This window comes from Narcine bancroftii, chromosome 14, assembly GCF_036971445.1.
Source record: "Narcine bancroftii isolate sNarBan1 chromosome 14, sNarBan1.hap1, whole genome shotgun sequence".
Classification (NCBI taxonomy): Eukaryota; Metazoa; Chordata; class Chondrichthyes; order Torpediniformes; family Narcinidae; genus Narcine; species Narcine bancroftii.
The window spans coordinates 50,629,585-50,647,340 of NC_091482.1; the positions used below are offsets into that span (position 1 = coordinate 50,629,585).

The 17,756-nt window shown below is 43.8% G+C and overlaps 1 protein-coding gene across 1 annotated transcript in view; it reads right to left on the minus strand.

Moving 5' to 3' along the window:
* LOC138749786 (ADAMTS-like protein 3) overlaps nt 1-17,756 on the minus strand; it is a 428,872-nt gene that overhangs the window by 8,828 nt on the left and 402,288 nt on the right. Inside the window, exon 26 of the mRNA XM_069911655.1 lies at nt 5,249-5,456. Coding sequence (XP_069767756.1) covers nt 5,249-5,456 — 208 coding nt within the window. The remainder of the gene's footprint in view (nt 1-5,248; nt 5,457-17,756) is intronic.

Sequence of the window (17,756 nt, forward strand, 5' to 3'; positions counted from 1 at the left end):
TTATCTGATTCCTTGGCCAACTGCTGTTGTAGCAAATAAAAGCATGCCCAGACTAATTCCTTGATTTCAACACAACTGAACATTTTCATTGCAACTCAGCTTGGGGAAATAAAAGTTTTATTCCATTACTAATGATTGTTTCCATCTAAAGTTAATCGGCTCTGCTTGTGTACAATTAGGGAATAATTTTAACCATAAGATATAGCTTTAAAAAAAAGGAATAGTGGATCAAATGCTTGTTATAAACTTTTCTCTTCAGGGAAGATGGAGGGCTACATGATGACGACTGATTTCATAATTGACTTATTCCACAAAGCCAGGATTACAATTAAGAGATTAACTTAATTATGTTTGTTTAAAGATGAATTTTAATAAAATATTCATGACACACTGTTTATTGGATACATTGCCTTTTCATGCATTCTGAGCCAAACACAGAGATGAGTGTTGCTTGGAAGGGAACCACCAGCAGATAACGTCGCACTGGGAATCGAACCCACTTAGTTTCTCTCCATTTAATTGAATAGAAATACTAGCTGACAGTATCTGCTCCAGGCATGCCGTCTTCTCCATGGAGATAGTCAGATGGCAGAGGTATTCAATTAATGGTAAATTATCAACTGCTGATATGAATTACCCATAATTCTGAAATGGTTTTGAAGCCTAGGAGCCAATTTCATTTGCAAGGTGGAAATTCCTTTGAATTTAAGTTTTGGCAACTTTCCTTTCACTTCGTGAGAGCAAATTAATTCTTCCTGGAAATATCAGAGTAAAAGCTTTGGCTAAACCAACCTCTTTTGTTCCCATTCAAATACCACCTTAAGTAATATGTGTCAGGTCACTCGTCGGGGTGCTACTGGTACCATGTAACCTAGTACTTACTACCTGTTGGATGGTCAGTGACTAAACTGGCTCCCCCAGCCTGCAGGATGAAAAACAAGACCTATCAAAGGGCAGACTATCCCTCCCGTAGGGCCATCTAGCATGAAGCGCGGAAAGGGCCTCCCTTGCATCGAAGCTTGGTCTGGCCATTCACTGCAAAAGAACTTTCCCCCAGCCGTCCTGGACCTCACCATGCCACTGGATCTGGGAGGGGATGTGCAACCCCCTACTCACCTAAAAATTCATTCACGCATTCATTCATTCTGAGGGGTGGTGTATCCTAAACACATCCAAGTCCTATAGCGATGGACAATTGGCAAAGCGGGTGGCGGGGGAGAGCGGTTGCATGTGGATTACAGAGCATAGATCTGGTGAGGCAGCATCCTCTGCAGCCCTGATTAGGGAGGCACTGTTCCCCCTACCATAAGGGAAGGGCCTAGAAGAGGTGGCTCAAACAAAGCAAACTGGCCACTCTGCCGTGACTGGCAGGCCATCCAACGCGAGCGATAAGAATTACAAGCAGAATCTGATCGTCACCTCATGAAATAAACAAACTCTATTGGACAAGGCTATTTCTGATCGCCCAGAGAGATGCACTGCATTTGTTGCTCGCGTGCTCAAGGACTACAGAGTGGACATTGCAGCTCTCCAGGAGTCTTGACTCACTGGAGAGGGTGCGCTGTGCAAAAAGAAAGACGGGTACACATTCTTCTAGTCTGGCAGGCCTGAAGGGGGAAAAAAGAGAACCTGGAGTCTGCTTGGTTATCAAGAACTGCCTCGCAGCAAAGCCACCAACCCTGCCTGTTGCTGTATTGATCGAATCCTCCAGACCATGTGAATACCTCTGCAAGGAAAGCACCATCTCACCATGGTCAATGTCTATGCCCCAACTCCGACTAATCCCAGTGAAGTCAAGGAGGAATTTTACAGTGAGCTGAAAACCACCACCAGTAGTGTGGCAAATTGCAATAAGCTGCTGTTGCTAGGAGACTTTAATGCTTGGGTTGGCAAGAAGTCCACTGCGTGGCCTGGTGTGATCAGACGCCAAGGGATTGGCAACAGTAACAGAACGGGCTTTTGCTTCTCTCGATGTGAACAGAATTCAAACTGATACATTCTTTAGATTGCCAAACAAGCTCAAATGAACATGGATGCATCCACGATCTAAAATTGACCATGAGACATCTCTGACATTTGTATCACCAGAGTTAAGTATGGAGCTGAGTGCTCAACTGATCATCAAACCTCCATGCTGCCAAACCATCCAAAAAGCTGAACACCACCAAAATGAAGGACTGTGAGTGTGTTGATGCCTTGAAATCCTCCATGGAAACTGTGCTCAGCAGATGGGTTGAGAATCTACCAGACAATATTATTGAGCACTGAAATGCTTTCAAAGAAACATTGTACAGCGCTGCCCAGGACACCTTGGGGAAAGTCAAGTGCAAGCATCAGGAGAACTGCACAAGATCTTCTAAGGGCTAAGGCAGTTGCACACCAACACCCAAACTAAATTTCTAAAAAACTAGCCTTTTTGGGTGCAAAATCAACTTTGCAGAGGCAGGTCAGAGCTATCAAACACCAATGGCTGGCCAACAAGGCCAAGGAATTACAAGCCTTCGCTGACTGTAATTAGTCAAGACATTTCTATGAAGCAATCAGAGGTGTGTATGGTCCATCAAAGCAAGCAACCTCAGAACTCCTGAGCAAAGACAGTACATCCACTGTACAGTACACTGAGAAGTCAGAGCACACGAAGAGATGGCAAGGACACTTCCACAGGCTGTTGAATAGACCAGGAACTATCACCGATGAAGCACTGGACAAAGTGTACCCGTGTCTTGTATTGTTCGAGCTAGATGCTACCCCTACACTTCCTGAGGTCATCAAAGCCATCAAACAGCTAAAACACAACAAAACACTAGGGTCTGATGGTCTTGCAGCTGCAATCTACCAGTATGGTGGTAACACACTGAAATCATGTCTGCACCAGCTGTTCACAAAGTTATGGGGAGCTGCAGAACTACCACAAGACTTCAAAAATACATCATTCTTGACCATCATCAAGAACAAGGGAGACAAGAGAGATTGAAGCAATTATCATGGCATCTCTTTTCTGTCATTTTCAGGAAAATGCCTCGCCAAGATCAACCTGAGATGTTTGGTGTCCAACATCCTTCCAGAAAGCCAGTGTGATTTTCGAACAGGCTTTAGTACTGTCGATATGATCTTCTCAAGAAGGCAGCTGCAAGAGAAATACGTTGAGCAGCAAAGAAGTCTCCATGTCACATTTGTTGATCTAACCAAACCGTTTGACATTGTTGGTAGAGGTGGCCTGTGGAAGCTCTTACCAAAATTCAGTTGCCCCCCCCCTCCCCATACGCCCAACCAACATCATTCGTCAGTCCCATGAAGGTATGGAAGGCCGCATCAATATGTGTGGCGAGTTGTCAGATCCATTTCCCATCAGCAATGGCGTAAAACAGGGTTGTGTTTTGGTTCCTCTTCTGTTTGGACTATCCTTCGCTGCTGTTCTTCAGGATGCCGCCTCAGACCTGAATTTAGAAGTCTTCCTCCAAACAAGGGCTGATGGCGAGCTCCTCAACCTCGCAAGACTGAAGGCATAAACAAAAGTCAAGGACATTGTGGCGCATGAGCTACAGTTCGCTGATGACTATGCTCTCAAAGACTAACAGGAGATCCCCAGTTTCTTTGTCAGTGTTACTAAGAGGTATGGATTGACAATCAGCCTGAAAAAGACATAAGTTCTGTACCAACCAGCCCCTGCTCAAGATACAAAGAACCAACTATCCTCATTGATGAGATCGTCTCAATGCTGCGAACAAGTTTTGCTATTCGGGCAGCGCACAATAACCTCTTCAGCTTCTCTAGATGTGGAAATTGAGTCAAGAATCAGAAAGGCCCTGCTTTATCTTTGGTCAGCTGAAAGATCAAGTTTGGTCACAGAACATCAGGTTGGCCATCGTGGCAAGGTAGACAGGGCCATTGTCATTATTGGCCTTGCTCTATGGATGTGAGATGTGGTGCCCATGCCAGTTTGACCAACTGCATCAGCGTCACCTACGTTCTCTGATGAAGATCACCTGGTAAGACAAGATCTCCAATATTGAGGTCCTTTCTCGAGCTGGAATGCCAACTGTTTCAACCTTGGTGATGTCAGTCCATCAGCACTGGGCAGGACACGTTGTCAGAATGCCTGACGGAAGACCTCTTGTACAGCCAACTGTCCAGTGGTAGCCAAAAATGAGGAGGCTGGCGCCTACGGTACAAGGACATTCTGCACAGGAGCCTCAAGAAAGCTGACATGGAAGGATCTAGCTCAAGAACGCTCGCAGTGGAGGGCTGCCATGAGAAAAAGGTGTGGACGTTGCTGAGGAAAAACCTCAAAGAGGTGACAGAGGAAAGGCATAGAAGAGCCATAACAGAGCTTCTACCCCTGTTGCCCCTCCAGGCCTGCCAAGTATACGGCAAGCAGGGCCTGTCAAGGATCGGCCTGTACAGCCACTTCAGGATGTACATATCAAACCACACAAACTGACTGAAAGGAACCATTATCATTCTACATGATGGAGTGCCAGAATAAGACTTAAGATGATATGTGAGTGGAACAAAAAAGTTATGAATCAGTGGGCTAACCCCTATGAAACAGGTTCTGACTCTTTCATTACTTACCACTGTTCATATCAAAGATAGGCAAATATTTCTCAGTAGGGAACGGAGGGATCTGGGAATGCAGATATTGTACATGATTCCATGAAAGTTGAATCACAGGTAGATAGGGTTGTAATGGGAGGTTTTGACATATTCATAAATCAAAGTATTGAGAATAGGATTTGGGATGCTATGGTAAAGTTGTGTAAGACATTGTTTTAGTCACTTTGCTACAGGGAAGATATCAATAAGTTTGAAAGATTGTAGAGAAGATTTACTAGGATGTTTCCAGGACTTCAAGAACTGAGTTACAGGGAAAGGTTAAACAGGTATGGACTTTATTCCCTAGAGATTTGATAGACATATACAAAATTATGAGGGGATGAGACAGAATAAATGAACCAGTCTCTTTTCACTACGGTTAGGAGAGATACAAACCAGAAGACATGGGTTAAATGGGAAAAGTTTAGGGGGACATCTCACACTGAGAGTAGTGGGAGTGTGGAATGAGTTGCCAGCTGAAGTGGTGAATGCGGGCTCAATTTTAATATTTAAGCAAAATTTGGACATGTGCCTGGATGGGAGGGGTACAGAAGGTTATGGACTCAGTGCGACTAGGCATGTTAATCGTTCGGGACAGACAAAATGCCTGCTTTCTGTGCTGTAATGTTCTATGGTTCTATAAAATCATTACCTCTCCCCATGATGGACTCTCCCATGCTGCACAGGCTTGCAATAAACAATCCTCCTCAGAGGGTGGTTGGTCCTTCTCTTCTGAACAAGATGCTGGAGATAATATTCTTAAAGTCCCATTGGCTGTTAACTGCTCACATCTCACTCGGAGTCGACGGATTCCTTTCCCACACGAGACCGAACATTCTGATGTTGTGGTTGTAACCCACCTGGATGGGGACAGAAATTCATTTAATTAGGTTGATCTACATACTAAAATGATTTGGTGAAACTTAAATGGACAGGAGATGGCACTGGCTGTTTAACTACCCAGCCCAGGGTTTTCCAACCCTGAGAAAAGGACCAACATAAGTGAGACTACTGACCGATTTTCTTGAAATTGCTCAGTACAAAATACAGGTTCAAACACATTTTTATGTGTTTGACAATTCACCTTCATTAATGTGTAAAATCTGTTCCTCACACTGAGTTATGGTAGCTTTGAGAAAAGAGGGTATTGTAGCGGGATCGCTACTGCTACAGCCAGGTTACAGCTCACGGTTGTAGCTCCTGGGCTGGAGCTCAAAACTTGCAGAGGAAAGAAGACACGCATGCCGGTAGAGTGTATTTGCCATTGAGTTTATTCAGAGGCAGTTCTGCCTTTTATAGTGAGCTCGGCCGCGTCAGTATGGGGGCGTGGCTTGAGCAGGCCGGCCACCGATTGGCCGGTTCCAGCATCCACGCCCAGATTGGGTCCCCTGGGATCCGGTGGCGGTGGTTGGCCAGTTTCACCATTCCACAGGTGGCCTATGTAATGGATGTCTCAGCTTGTGCGGCATCTTGCCGGTCGCCGCATTAGACGGCCATTTCCGGTGTTGGCCCGGGGCGCTTTGATAAACCATATTTCACCTGTGATAAAACAGGTGAACTGGAGCTTGTGGAATATAGATTGTTTGGAGGACTGACACAATATGTGATATCTGAGAATACACAAAATACTTCTCTTTTGATTCCGACTGTCTGATATCACTTGCTGATTCATCAGGCAAGAAAAATGATGTATTACGTTGACGTTTCACCAAGCATTGGTTTTGATGGTTAATAAAATCAGTATATCAATACAATTAACACATTTTCCAAATGACTTGGTCAACCGATAAATCGGGAATACAACACAAAGTCATAAACTAACAAAATGAAACTGGAAAAAAGTAAAAGTCCTAAAATCTAGACTGGTCGGGGATTGGGTTAAACCGGATTTTCCGGATTCTCAGGCAGTACTTTTAAAATTTAAATTTAGATTGCATTTTGTATGAAATATGTTTCAATAATAAATTAAGTACAAAAAAATAAGTATTTTTTGTTACATTTTCACGTGGTCACTTGTATCTGTGGCACTTACACATGCACGCATGCACACAAAACCCCGCTAAATTTGAAAAGTGAGAGTTTTTGTGAAGTCCGGTTTCTCGGGTGATCCTGATTTCTGGCATCTGGATTTTTGGACTTCCACTGTAATTGCAGATGCTGAAACTCTAAATAAGGCATTCGCATCTCTCACTTTCACAACTTCACTCTGTTTTTCCCTGTTGCTGCCTGGTCTGCAGACTACTTGCAGAATTTCCTGCTTTTATACCAAGCTAAAAGTAATTGGAACATGTTTTGATCAAGGTCATTGACCTCCACAGAGTTTGAATGATCAGTTTAATATGCCCAGCATTTTCTGTTTTTGGCCCAAGCCAAAAGTACTTGAGGCTTTAAACTCTGGCCCGTGGAATTAGTAAGCGAACATTTCCATTCCTTGCAGCAGCTTTTTAAGCCACATGAAACCACAGGACAGCTCAATAAAGAGCAGCTCGTCGATTGCAGGTGGACGCTGGAGCCTCTGTCCAGTCCCTCCACGAGTGCCATTTGGAACCTGGCACAGAAATTCCATCTCACAACACTAAAAGATACCGGCGCAATTGAAGTGAAACAGGAAGGTCTCCAGATGCTGTGGTTGTAGATGCAATGCACAAAAGTGCTGGATAACTTCTATGATGCGCTGAGGTAGCGACAAAACTCAAAAGACTGTACCACAGGCTTTATTCAGATAAAAGTCTGAGCACTAATTCCTGCTTCGGTGGCTCCCGTGTGACTGGCTCAGGAAGGGCCAGTTCAGGTCTATATTCGGGCCGGCTGATTGACAGCCAGCCAGGTGCAGTCAGCCCCTTAGGTGTTCTTCCTGTAGGTACAGAGATCGCCCCCTGCAGTAGGCTGGTGGTCGTATCACCACAACCTCAGCAGGTCACACATCTATAGGAAGCAATGGGATAATAACAAATGTTCTGAGACCTTCATCAAGGTAGGAGCAAAACTCAGGCAGGCAGCTGAATAAAAAAAGTGAAGGGAGGAGAGGGGAGGTGGGAAGAAGGGACGGGGAAGTGCAAATGAAATTTGGCTTTAGCATTTTTGCATGCATTTTTGGGGGGTCTTAATGCGAGTTGAGAATTTTGATTCAAGTGGGATTTTCATTTCCTCTTGTACACTGATTTTCTGACTCCCCTGACTGAAATCAATATTTATCCCTTTAAGAGCTGCCCTTGCTGGATTAATGCCTATGGCTGCAAGAACATGCAAAGTATCATCAAGAGTGCTGCAAAGGGAAAGCTCTCAATACTGTTAAATGAACCATGCTATTGATCTGTATGTGGCTCCGGCAGAGAGCGATGAGATTGCTTGCACTAAGATCCACCTATCACCTGCTGCCTGTTGGACTGCACTCCTTCCTCTGCCCCTCCCACCATTTTATTTGGGCCAGGCACCTGCTGACATTTTGCTCATACCTTGATGAAGGGCTCGGGCCCAAAAAGTTGGTTCTGTGTCTTTATCTTTGCTAAGGACCCTGTTTGACCTGCTGAATTCCTCCAGCTTTTTACTTCAATCACGGTGTCTGCAGACTTACGTGTTCACACTGTTGTTTTAGCCCCATTATAAGGCCGCAAAAGGGTCAGTGTCACAAAGGTGCAAATCTCATTAAAACCTTTTAGAAAAGTCCATCAATTTAAATATTACCGACCATATTTCCTCATTCAAACTGTTCGAGATTCAAGGTTTATTGTTACGTAATGGTACAGAAGATGTAATATTACTTGAAATTGCCTTCTGCCTGCCGAAAGCCAGACAGAGTCACCATTAGTATCTTCTGGTGCCTCTTGTAGTGCGAGAGAAAGGAAAGTGAGGGAGAGTCCCTTCAGGGTTGCTGAGGGTCTGTGGATTTTCCTCCAGCCCTCCCCCAGCCGTACAGTCTCCTGTTCAATTCATCTTTTTTTTTATGTATTTCGTATTATGGCAGTTAAATTTATGGTAAAACCCAGCAATTGCAGCATGCAATGCATAACAAGATAGCTATTGGATGGAATCCTTCAGCTATTATTTTTCCAAATACTCCCCCTGTTCTCACACACACCTCATCCATAATTAGAAAGAGCTGAGCCAGTCCTACAGCAGAGAGATCCATTTCAATTTCTGACGATACGCTTGCTTCTTTATTATTCATGCAGCACTTGTCACCCACTACACAACTGTGTTTTTGTGGTTCATCGAGAGGACCAATGAGAAAGTGTGGCTTCAAGACTTGAGCATAAAATCTTGCACAACAGTCCAGCGGAATACTGAGGAAGAGTTGACTGGGGCTAGAAATGCCATTCGCTTGAGCTGTTAAATTGAGGTTCTGTCCCAGGGAGACAAAGGAAGGTTTTAGGACTTTATACTGTGCCTTTAAGTGACTCCAGACCAACTAATGACATTGGCTGTTAATGGTCTCGTCGGTTACTGGACCACTGATAATAAATGAAGCTGCAATGTCCAGAACATGGAGAGAAATAAAGAGAATGTCCCAGCAGCAAATCTTCTGATCATCATGTTGGTGTTTGTGAGGATCGCCATTATCTAACTGCAAGTCTTTCTTTCACCATTTATGTTCAATGGAGAGTGTCACTTATCCACATCACTCCAGGGTCCCAGATAAGATCTTAAAACACATAAATCAACCAAAAAACGCAAAGAAATACAAGACTGCACACAAGACTGCAGATGTCAGAATTGGAGCAGTCTTAACTTTCCTCCTATCATATCCAATTAGCACCTTTTGCCCATTGGTCTGCACTTCTCCCCCTTCTATTCTTCCCCAGCTTGTAATTCACTCATAGCTTGAGGAAGGGCTCAGGCCTGAAACTTCGATAATATCTCTTCACAGTAGAGGTCCAAAAATCTGGATGTCAAGAAATCCAGACCGCCCGAGAAGCTGGACTTTTCGATAGCTCTCCACCTTTTTAAATTTAGCGGTATTTGCGAGCATGAGTGCCGCAGATCCAGAGCGGCAACCAGATATACAAATCCATGATAATGGATCCTAAAAACAGATAAATTTTGCAGTGTGAAGAGTAAGAAGAACATGTTGAAACTGAGTGACAAGCTTGAAATAATTAAGCAACTAAAACGTGGTGTGAGCAGTACTGTTGTAACGGAAACATGCGGCATCTGAAAGTACGATATAAAAAAGGCTACTGCCGAGGTGTCCATGGAAACAGTTATTCAATTTGTGGAACAGAATCGTAGCTTCAGTCTTCAAGATTTCATACATGTGCACATGGTGCAGAAAAATCTTATCACAAACAAATGACCAAATTGTAAACAGGGTAATATATGAAAGTATTTAAAGAATGCAAAAGATGGGCCAAGCAGTTCAGGAGATGTATTTGAAGTTGCAAGTGTTCGATCCACAGACAGTGCAGCATTTATCCCTCTTTAAAATTTCTGCCCGAGAATCTGGAAAACCTAACCCAATCCCCAAGCAGTCTGGATTTTCAGACTTTTACTGTACCTCCTCTGGATGCTGCAAATCCCTTCGCGTCCCTCCAGCATTTCTGTGTTTCAGTTACAATTGCAGTATCTGCAGACCTTCGCGTTTCAGTCCCGCCGCAAGTCACAACCCGATATATCATCTACGTCTTCGCCTCCCCAAATTTAGGAATTGAATCCCCTCAGCAGTTGGTTACTTGCACAGAAATGCAAGCATTGAAATAAAGTTATTAAAGTAACAATTCAAGAAGGGGAATGAACTAAGACTTACCTTCTTCTTTTCCCTTCAAAGAAAAGGACCCTCCATTCCTGAGTCTCATCTACCCTGTCGCAACAGATCACCCTGCTAAATGGCTGCCACTTCGTTCTTAGCTACTGAACATCAGGACAATGCTGGTGACCTGATGACATTAACCTTGGGGTTTCTGTATTTCTAAGTAGGAATCCTAAGCTATGTGGCACTTGCACACAGAACAAGCCAAATACCATAAGTCTCCAATGGATTGAAGGTTGGTAATGCTTGGCCATCAGATATCCACTATTTCTGGGTCATGAAATTATTTATGAACAGGAGAGATAATTTGTTATGAAAAATTCTTAAATGACATTTAATTAATTTAACCTCAAAACGTATGGTGGTTGTAGGTAAATTGGGGTATTTGGGCAGTATGGGCTCATGGGGTGGAAAGGCCCGTTACCATGCTGCATGTCTAAATTAAATTATGTGGAGATACATCATGGTAACAGTCCCACGAGCCCATGCCATCCAAATAAACCCAATTAACCTACTAACCCTGTATGCCTTTGTTACGGGGGAGGAAACTGGAGCACCTGGAGGAAATCCAGGCAGACACAGGGTAGGGGGGATGGGGGCTGGAAACATACAAATTCCTTATAGACAGTTCCAGATTTGAACCTTGCACTGTAGTAGCATCAGACAATCCGCTACCCTATCAGTGTTCCAAGTTCGTATAATTTGCTTCAGAATTTCGGGCCACACTGATATTTCTTGGTCTCAACCAGCACTGCATCAGAATAAAAAGAGCATGCAGACTCCGCACTTCAGAACACTCCTGGACGTAGCAGGTAAACTCTTCACATCAAGGGGATCTCATTTGACTTGACGTTGGACAACATGCTCCATTCTGGGAGCGCGGAACTGAGAGCACCAATCGCTTTTATGCTCTCTCACCAGTTCTGGCAGCTGGACAACAAACTGCTGAGATTGAGATTGTGCAACAGCGCCCCATTCTTCGCTCGCTTCAAGAGCTTTGACATCATTGGCAATGAAGGTCTGGCATGCAGTAATCAGGCTTTGACTTTGAGCCTTTTGTGTGGCTGCACATGACTTTCATTGCTTTCTGCTGATTTGGGCCACCATTTGACAGCAGGAATCCAAACAGATGAGGGAAGGAGCAGCTGGTTACACAAAGAGTGTTTTGAGAGACTAACAACCTGTGCCTTCGGGGGTTAGCAATTGTTCGAAGCTCCAGATTTTTCAAGACATTGAGCTCTTTTTTTTCTCGTACGTCTGATTTGGCTGATTATGTTGCTGGTGTGTATTGAAACATTCGGTTTCTAATCTTGAATTCTGGGTGACAGAAACAATTTTCCAGCAATCAAAAACAGGGGAAAAACACACAGAAATGCTGGAGGGACCCACTGGTCTTGCAACATTCTTAGGAGGTAAAGACATGTTACCACCGTTTCGGGCCCGAGCCCTTCTTCGAGGCATAAGAAGGAACAGAAAGATGTCAGGATGAAAAATGGCGGGGGGGGCGGGGGAGAGCGGATTCCATTAGAATAAAGACTGAAGAAAAGGGAATTGGGCTCCTTTTTTTTCCAAAACCAGCGGGAAGTTGGCCAGATGAAAATATGTTTTTTGCCATCATCCGCCAATCCGCTGGAGTCTATCCACTAATTTAGAAGTTTTGGCATGATCTTGGGCCTCTGATAAACTGACAAAGGGGTCTTTTTAATATTGGAGCTCAGGCTGGAAATATTCTTTGTAGTTGTTTTGATTGCCTGATGTTTCCCAATATCAAACCATTTCATTTTTTAGCCAATGCAAAATCAGCCAACCTTCAAATGAACAAGATTTAGTTCTGTAACAAATAAATAATCATCGTGTTTTAAAGATATTTAGACCAGGTCTTTTAAATGTTAGATTGGACATCTGTGCAAGGCACAGAATTTTGCTTCAAATTCATTTCATCTTGCCACATTTTTCTCTGTTAATACCATTTCCAAAAAAAATGCAAGCGCTATTTTTGAACAGAAGTATCCGCTGTTATCTGTTGAAGTGTAAGGTCCTATGAAAAGTCTTGACTCACCAAGATATTTATCTGTCAGTCCATTCCACCTCTAGTCTTTGCCTCAGGTCCATAAGAGAAGCCAAGGACTTCAAAGTATATAACTTAATTTTAATGTAAACTGAACTCAGCTTTCCCCAGCTCTCAAACCTCATCAAGGTGGGTGGAGGTGAGGCTTCCTCCATGCATCTGGGGAGACTTTGCTGTCCAAGCCAAATAGCTAGGTCCCAGCGGGCTCCAGACCAGCGAGGTTTTCCTTCTGAATCTAGACTGGATGGATGAAGACAATGGGAGACCATGGACAACATGGGAACATCTAGATCTGGCTCAAGATATAAATGGCAACATCTCAAGCTATCCTGAGGGGTGATAAGAGTAGAGAATCTCACAACATTCGAGGGGCATCTGGATGAGTAACTGAATCACCAAGTATTGAAGTTGACACACCAAGTACTCTCTCTGGTAAATTGGATGAGATTGGAAGGCTTGCACACTTCTGGCTGAATGGGCAGCATCTCTGCTTTGTGGCTCCATCTCTGGGTTATCTTGATACTTACTGAGGTTAAAATGTTTCCAAATAGCACTTGCTGGTTTTGTCCCTCCAATCCTTGTGTGAATGCAGCACACTGCATCTTTCAACTTCTCCAGTCGGGGAAGAGATACAGGAATATCAGAGCCAGCACCACCAGGCTGAGGAACAGCTTCTTCCCATGGGGCAGTGGGAATGCTCAGCGATCAAAGAAACTGCCGGCACTAACCATCTGAGACGTTCATAGTCATGAAACAATATCTATTTACTTATTTATAGATGAAATAATTGTCCAGCATATGTATTGTTTGTCTGTATGTGTGTTATGTCTGGCTGTCTGTTTTCGCCGAGGACTGGAGAACGCTGTTTCGTCAGGTTGTACTTGTATAATCAGGTGACAATAAATTTGACTTGACTTGAAACTGAAAACATTGCACACAGAAAGAAACCAGACTTTCAAGATTGTAGCACACCACAAAGCATCCACGGCCAATGAAACCTTTGAAAAGGCAATCACTGGATGTCAAGACATGGCAGCCAAGTTATGCTCAGCAAGATCCCACAACACAATTAATGACCAGATGTTATTCGAAGGATACATAATGATTAGAGGACTGAACACATTCACCTGTTCTTCTCTCAAATGAAAGGTGTCCAGGGCATAAATCATCTGGACCATGCTGTTTCTTCCAAAGTGGCCCAAGGCATGTTCTTTTGTGGGGAGGCCAGAGTCCAGCTTCTAACCACATGAGCTACATTTACCCCTGAATGGTTTTGACAAAACAATGTGGCCCTTCACTGGTAATTAAATAAATGAAAATGTCATAAAAAGAGCCTGAAATGTAACCTCCTGTCAGCAACTGGCTGCAGATTGGAAACCAACTCTCAGGAACAGTGACAGCCGAATCACAGCTTCTTCTCACTGCCACCTTCGAGCAGAAGGTACTGGACCGTGAAGATCATCACCTTTATGCTCAAGAACAGTTTTATTCTGACAGCTATTATGCTCTTGAAATTCCTCTTCTAACCTAAACATTATTTACTCCAACACTGCAAAAATAACCTGTCTGCACAATTGAAATGCCGCCCTTTTTGTTGAACAACTGGGATAAACTATCAATGACTCGCATCAGACTATCGGTTATGATTAAATAGGCTTTAATCATCATAAACTACAGGCATATCTCACATGTATATGGCCCAGTTCCAAGACAGGTATTGAGGGAGGGGGGTTTGGCTATAACCGCCTTAATGAGGATTCTCAAGGGAAGAGTTACAGGTACAGGGTGGGCCAACTCATACAGTACATTCATATTAGACAGCACTAAACAGTTACACTCTGGTTCCATTATGGGTTCAGCCTGTTATTCCATTATTCAGTCCGGTGGTCATCTGTCATTGCATAGTGTTGGCTGTGAGTCAGCTGTTGGGTCCCATGCAGTGCCTTGCGTGACAGGCTGGGTGTCTAGTGGCTGAAAAGAGTTAATGGGGTGGGGGGGGGGGGATATGTAGGTTGTTCAGTCTGTAGTTGGGATGGGACCCCGGGTGCCATTAGTGGGGTTGGGTTCCTGAATGTGCTGCCGGTAGTCGTGGGGGGGGTGGGGTACTGGCTGGTCAATGTGCCAGGATCCAGATGGAAACGGTGTCTTTCTGTCCATCCTGGTACTTCACATAAGTGTACTGGGGGTTCGCAAGGAGGAGGTGGACCTTCTCGACCAGGGATCTGTCGTGGCTTCTGGTGTGTCTCCGAAGTAGGATGGGTCCTGGGGTCATCAGCTAGATTGGCAGTGCGGTTCCCAATGCTAACTTCTTGGGGAAGGAAAACAGCCTTTCATGCGGGGTAGCATTTTTAGCAGTACAGAGGAGGGACCTGGTAATGTGGAGCGCCTCTGAGAGGACCTCACCACTGGGAAATGGGCAGGCCTTACAACCTGAGGGCTAGGAGGATTGCCCTCCAAACGGTGGCATTTGCCCTCTCCACCTTGCTGTTCCCTTAGGGGTTGTAGCTGGTGGTCCTGCTTGTGGCTATACCCTTGGCCAGCAGGTACTGGCACAACTCATCACTCATAAAGAAGGACCCTCCCTCCCACCCTGGGCATGCGAACAGAGTGAACAGGTAGCGCCGTGCCTTGATGGTCACCGCCGTGTTCGTATCTGGGCAGGGGATGGTGAATGGGAAACGTGAGTACTTGTCGACAACGTTGAGAAAGTACACGTTCCTGTTGGTGGAGGGGAGGGTGCCCTTGACGTCCATACTCAGACATTCAAAAGGGTAGGTGGCTTTAATTAGGCTTCCTCTGGCTGATAATAAAACTTGCTTTGGCAAAACTTTAATTTAAATGTCTGGCGATAACTTTTCTGCTTATAAACTTTGCTTCTTTCTCTGTTTGAATTTGAATTCATCTCAATTCCAGAATCTGGAATATCTTCTGGACATGAATTGGGACCATTCATTTTACACTCATTATTTACAGCACCCTTTCTCAGTCCAAAGCACAGCTGCTCAAGGAGAACCAAATGGCTCCCATACCAATCTCAGCCATTCTCAACAGGGCTCTACCACTTCCTCCCCCACCCACCCTGGGGGCCATTAAGTAAAAGCTTTGCTTTCTTTTCACCTCAGGTAACAAAGTATTTTATGCTTTTATGTAGTCAGTAGAAGTATAGAAACCAAAACTTGGCTGCATCACGGGGAAGGGGGCCCATAAACTTTGAGCAGAGTCCTAGCTGGGGGGGGGGGGGCATCATTAGGAAAAAGTTGAGAATGGCTGTTTTAAACCACCTTATACAAATGAATGGACTGCCACAACTGTCATTCTATTGATCACTTCGCAGATAAGAGACAGTTATGCTTCAATGATAATTATTCTTGCGACTGATCCTCAACTATAATCTCAGATAGGCAAGATTCGTATTTATTTTTGCAGGTGTAAGGTAAAACATCATGAGATGGGAATGTGTAGGGAGTTACCCTGTACAAGGCTGTAACAAGAAGGGGAGGTGTCCTTGTACTCCTGTTAGGTAAAACATCATGAGATGGGAATGTACGGGGCAGTAACAAGATGTGAATGCATCCTTGTACTTACAAGATAAGAGAGACATTGATGGATTGAGAGGCAGGAAGCTAGCAGGGAAAGGATAGCAACAGTTTTAGTCATTGGACAAGTAATGATATGATGATGTTCTAAGCATGTATCCAAGGGTATAAAAAATCACCATTTTGCTGATAACGGCAGAATGCATTCTCCGACTAACATGTTTAGTCGCAAGTGTTACAATCCGGTAATAAAGAACAAAGAACCCTGATTTCGACTCAGCCTGGTATTTGTCTCACTCATTCATGAACAAAGCAGACCTAACACAGGTCAGAAGAGCGAGAGGGGACTTGACAGAAAGATACATGATCCTGAGTGGTGTGGAGAGGCTCTTTTATATTATTGGAGAGCTCAGAACAAATGGTCACTGTTTATAGATAAGGGGGTCACCCTAATCCTTTACTTCCCATGGATATTGCGTGACCTGCAGAGCTCCTCCAGCAAATTTGTGTGTTGCACTTGACCCCCCGGTGTCTGCAAACTTTCTTGTTTAACTCTAGGCCACTCATTCAAGACAAATGTTTTTTTTACCCTTTCTCAGAGGCTGAACCCTTTTCCTCAAAGGGCATCGAAAGGCAAGAGATAGATTTTTGATTAGCAAGAGGGAGAAAGGTTATTGGAAGCAGATGGGAAAAGATGCTACAATGACATCAGCTATGATCCAAAGTGGAACAAGTTTGATTTAATTGACCGATGCCTAATTTAGATACAGTAAAACTCCTGATATCCAGAATTCAAACGACCAGCAGCCTCAAGCAACCGCAAAAAGAATTGCGAAAAAGAAACAGGTAAAAAATAGGGAAGTTCAAAATTGGTGCGCCTCACTGTTAGTTTGCCAATCATGCAATGCGCAACTGAAAAATTCACTCCTACGGCATCTACCGATCCCCATGGATGCCGAATACAGGGGCTTTACTGTATTCACATTGTATCTCATCTTCTTATCCTTCCTTACCAAAATGTGGCATCTTCATGTGAAATATTAGATTATATATTAGGTTCTAAAAAAACAATCATATTTTCAAAGTCAAATGAAGAAATGCCTTAAAATTAAGTCATTCATAAGTAAAGTGAGTAGATTGTCAGGCAGTGACATGTTATGAATTTCATCTGCAATATGATTTCCCTGGCACCCTGAAGCACACCTGCACTGTTATTCACATTAGAGTCGTAGCACGTTTGAAGGCTGCTTTGGAGACTTAAATTTGGGTTCGAATCTGAAGCTTACAGTGGCTGGAGCTGAGATTATTGCACAAAGCAGACATTGTACAAGAACCTCGAGGGGCATCCAAAGGAATGCTAATAATTTAACATTTTAAATTAGTGCTGCAAAAGAAGCAGAAAAAATACACATGGGTGAAATTATAATCAAGTGTTCAGCATAGGATGCACCTAAGTAGAGAGCTGTTTTTACAGAGTTCACCTAACCCTGTTTCAAGTATAAGAAATTTGTTAGCTACAGTATTGTAAAGGCACAGTGTGGATGAGTAGTTACACACATTGCAGAGTAAAAGATTTGATCAGTGAATTGCATCAAAGCAAGAAAATGCTGACTTAGTGCAGAATAGCACCAAGGAAACAAATGAAGTATTGATTACAGTTCTTCCACTACCCTATTGGAAGGATGGCACAGTCAGGATTGACCAGGATGATACTTCGAATTGAGGGCTGCAGTTCTAAGGAGAGGATGGATAAGATAAATGTATTCCCGTTGAACAGTGCACATGGATTTGCCAGCATTTCCCCGACAAG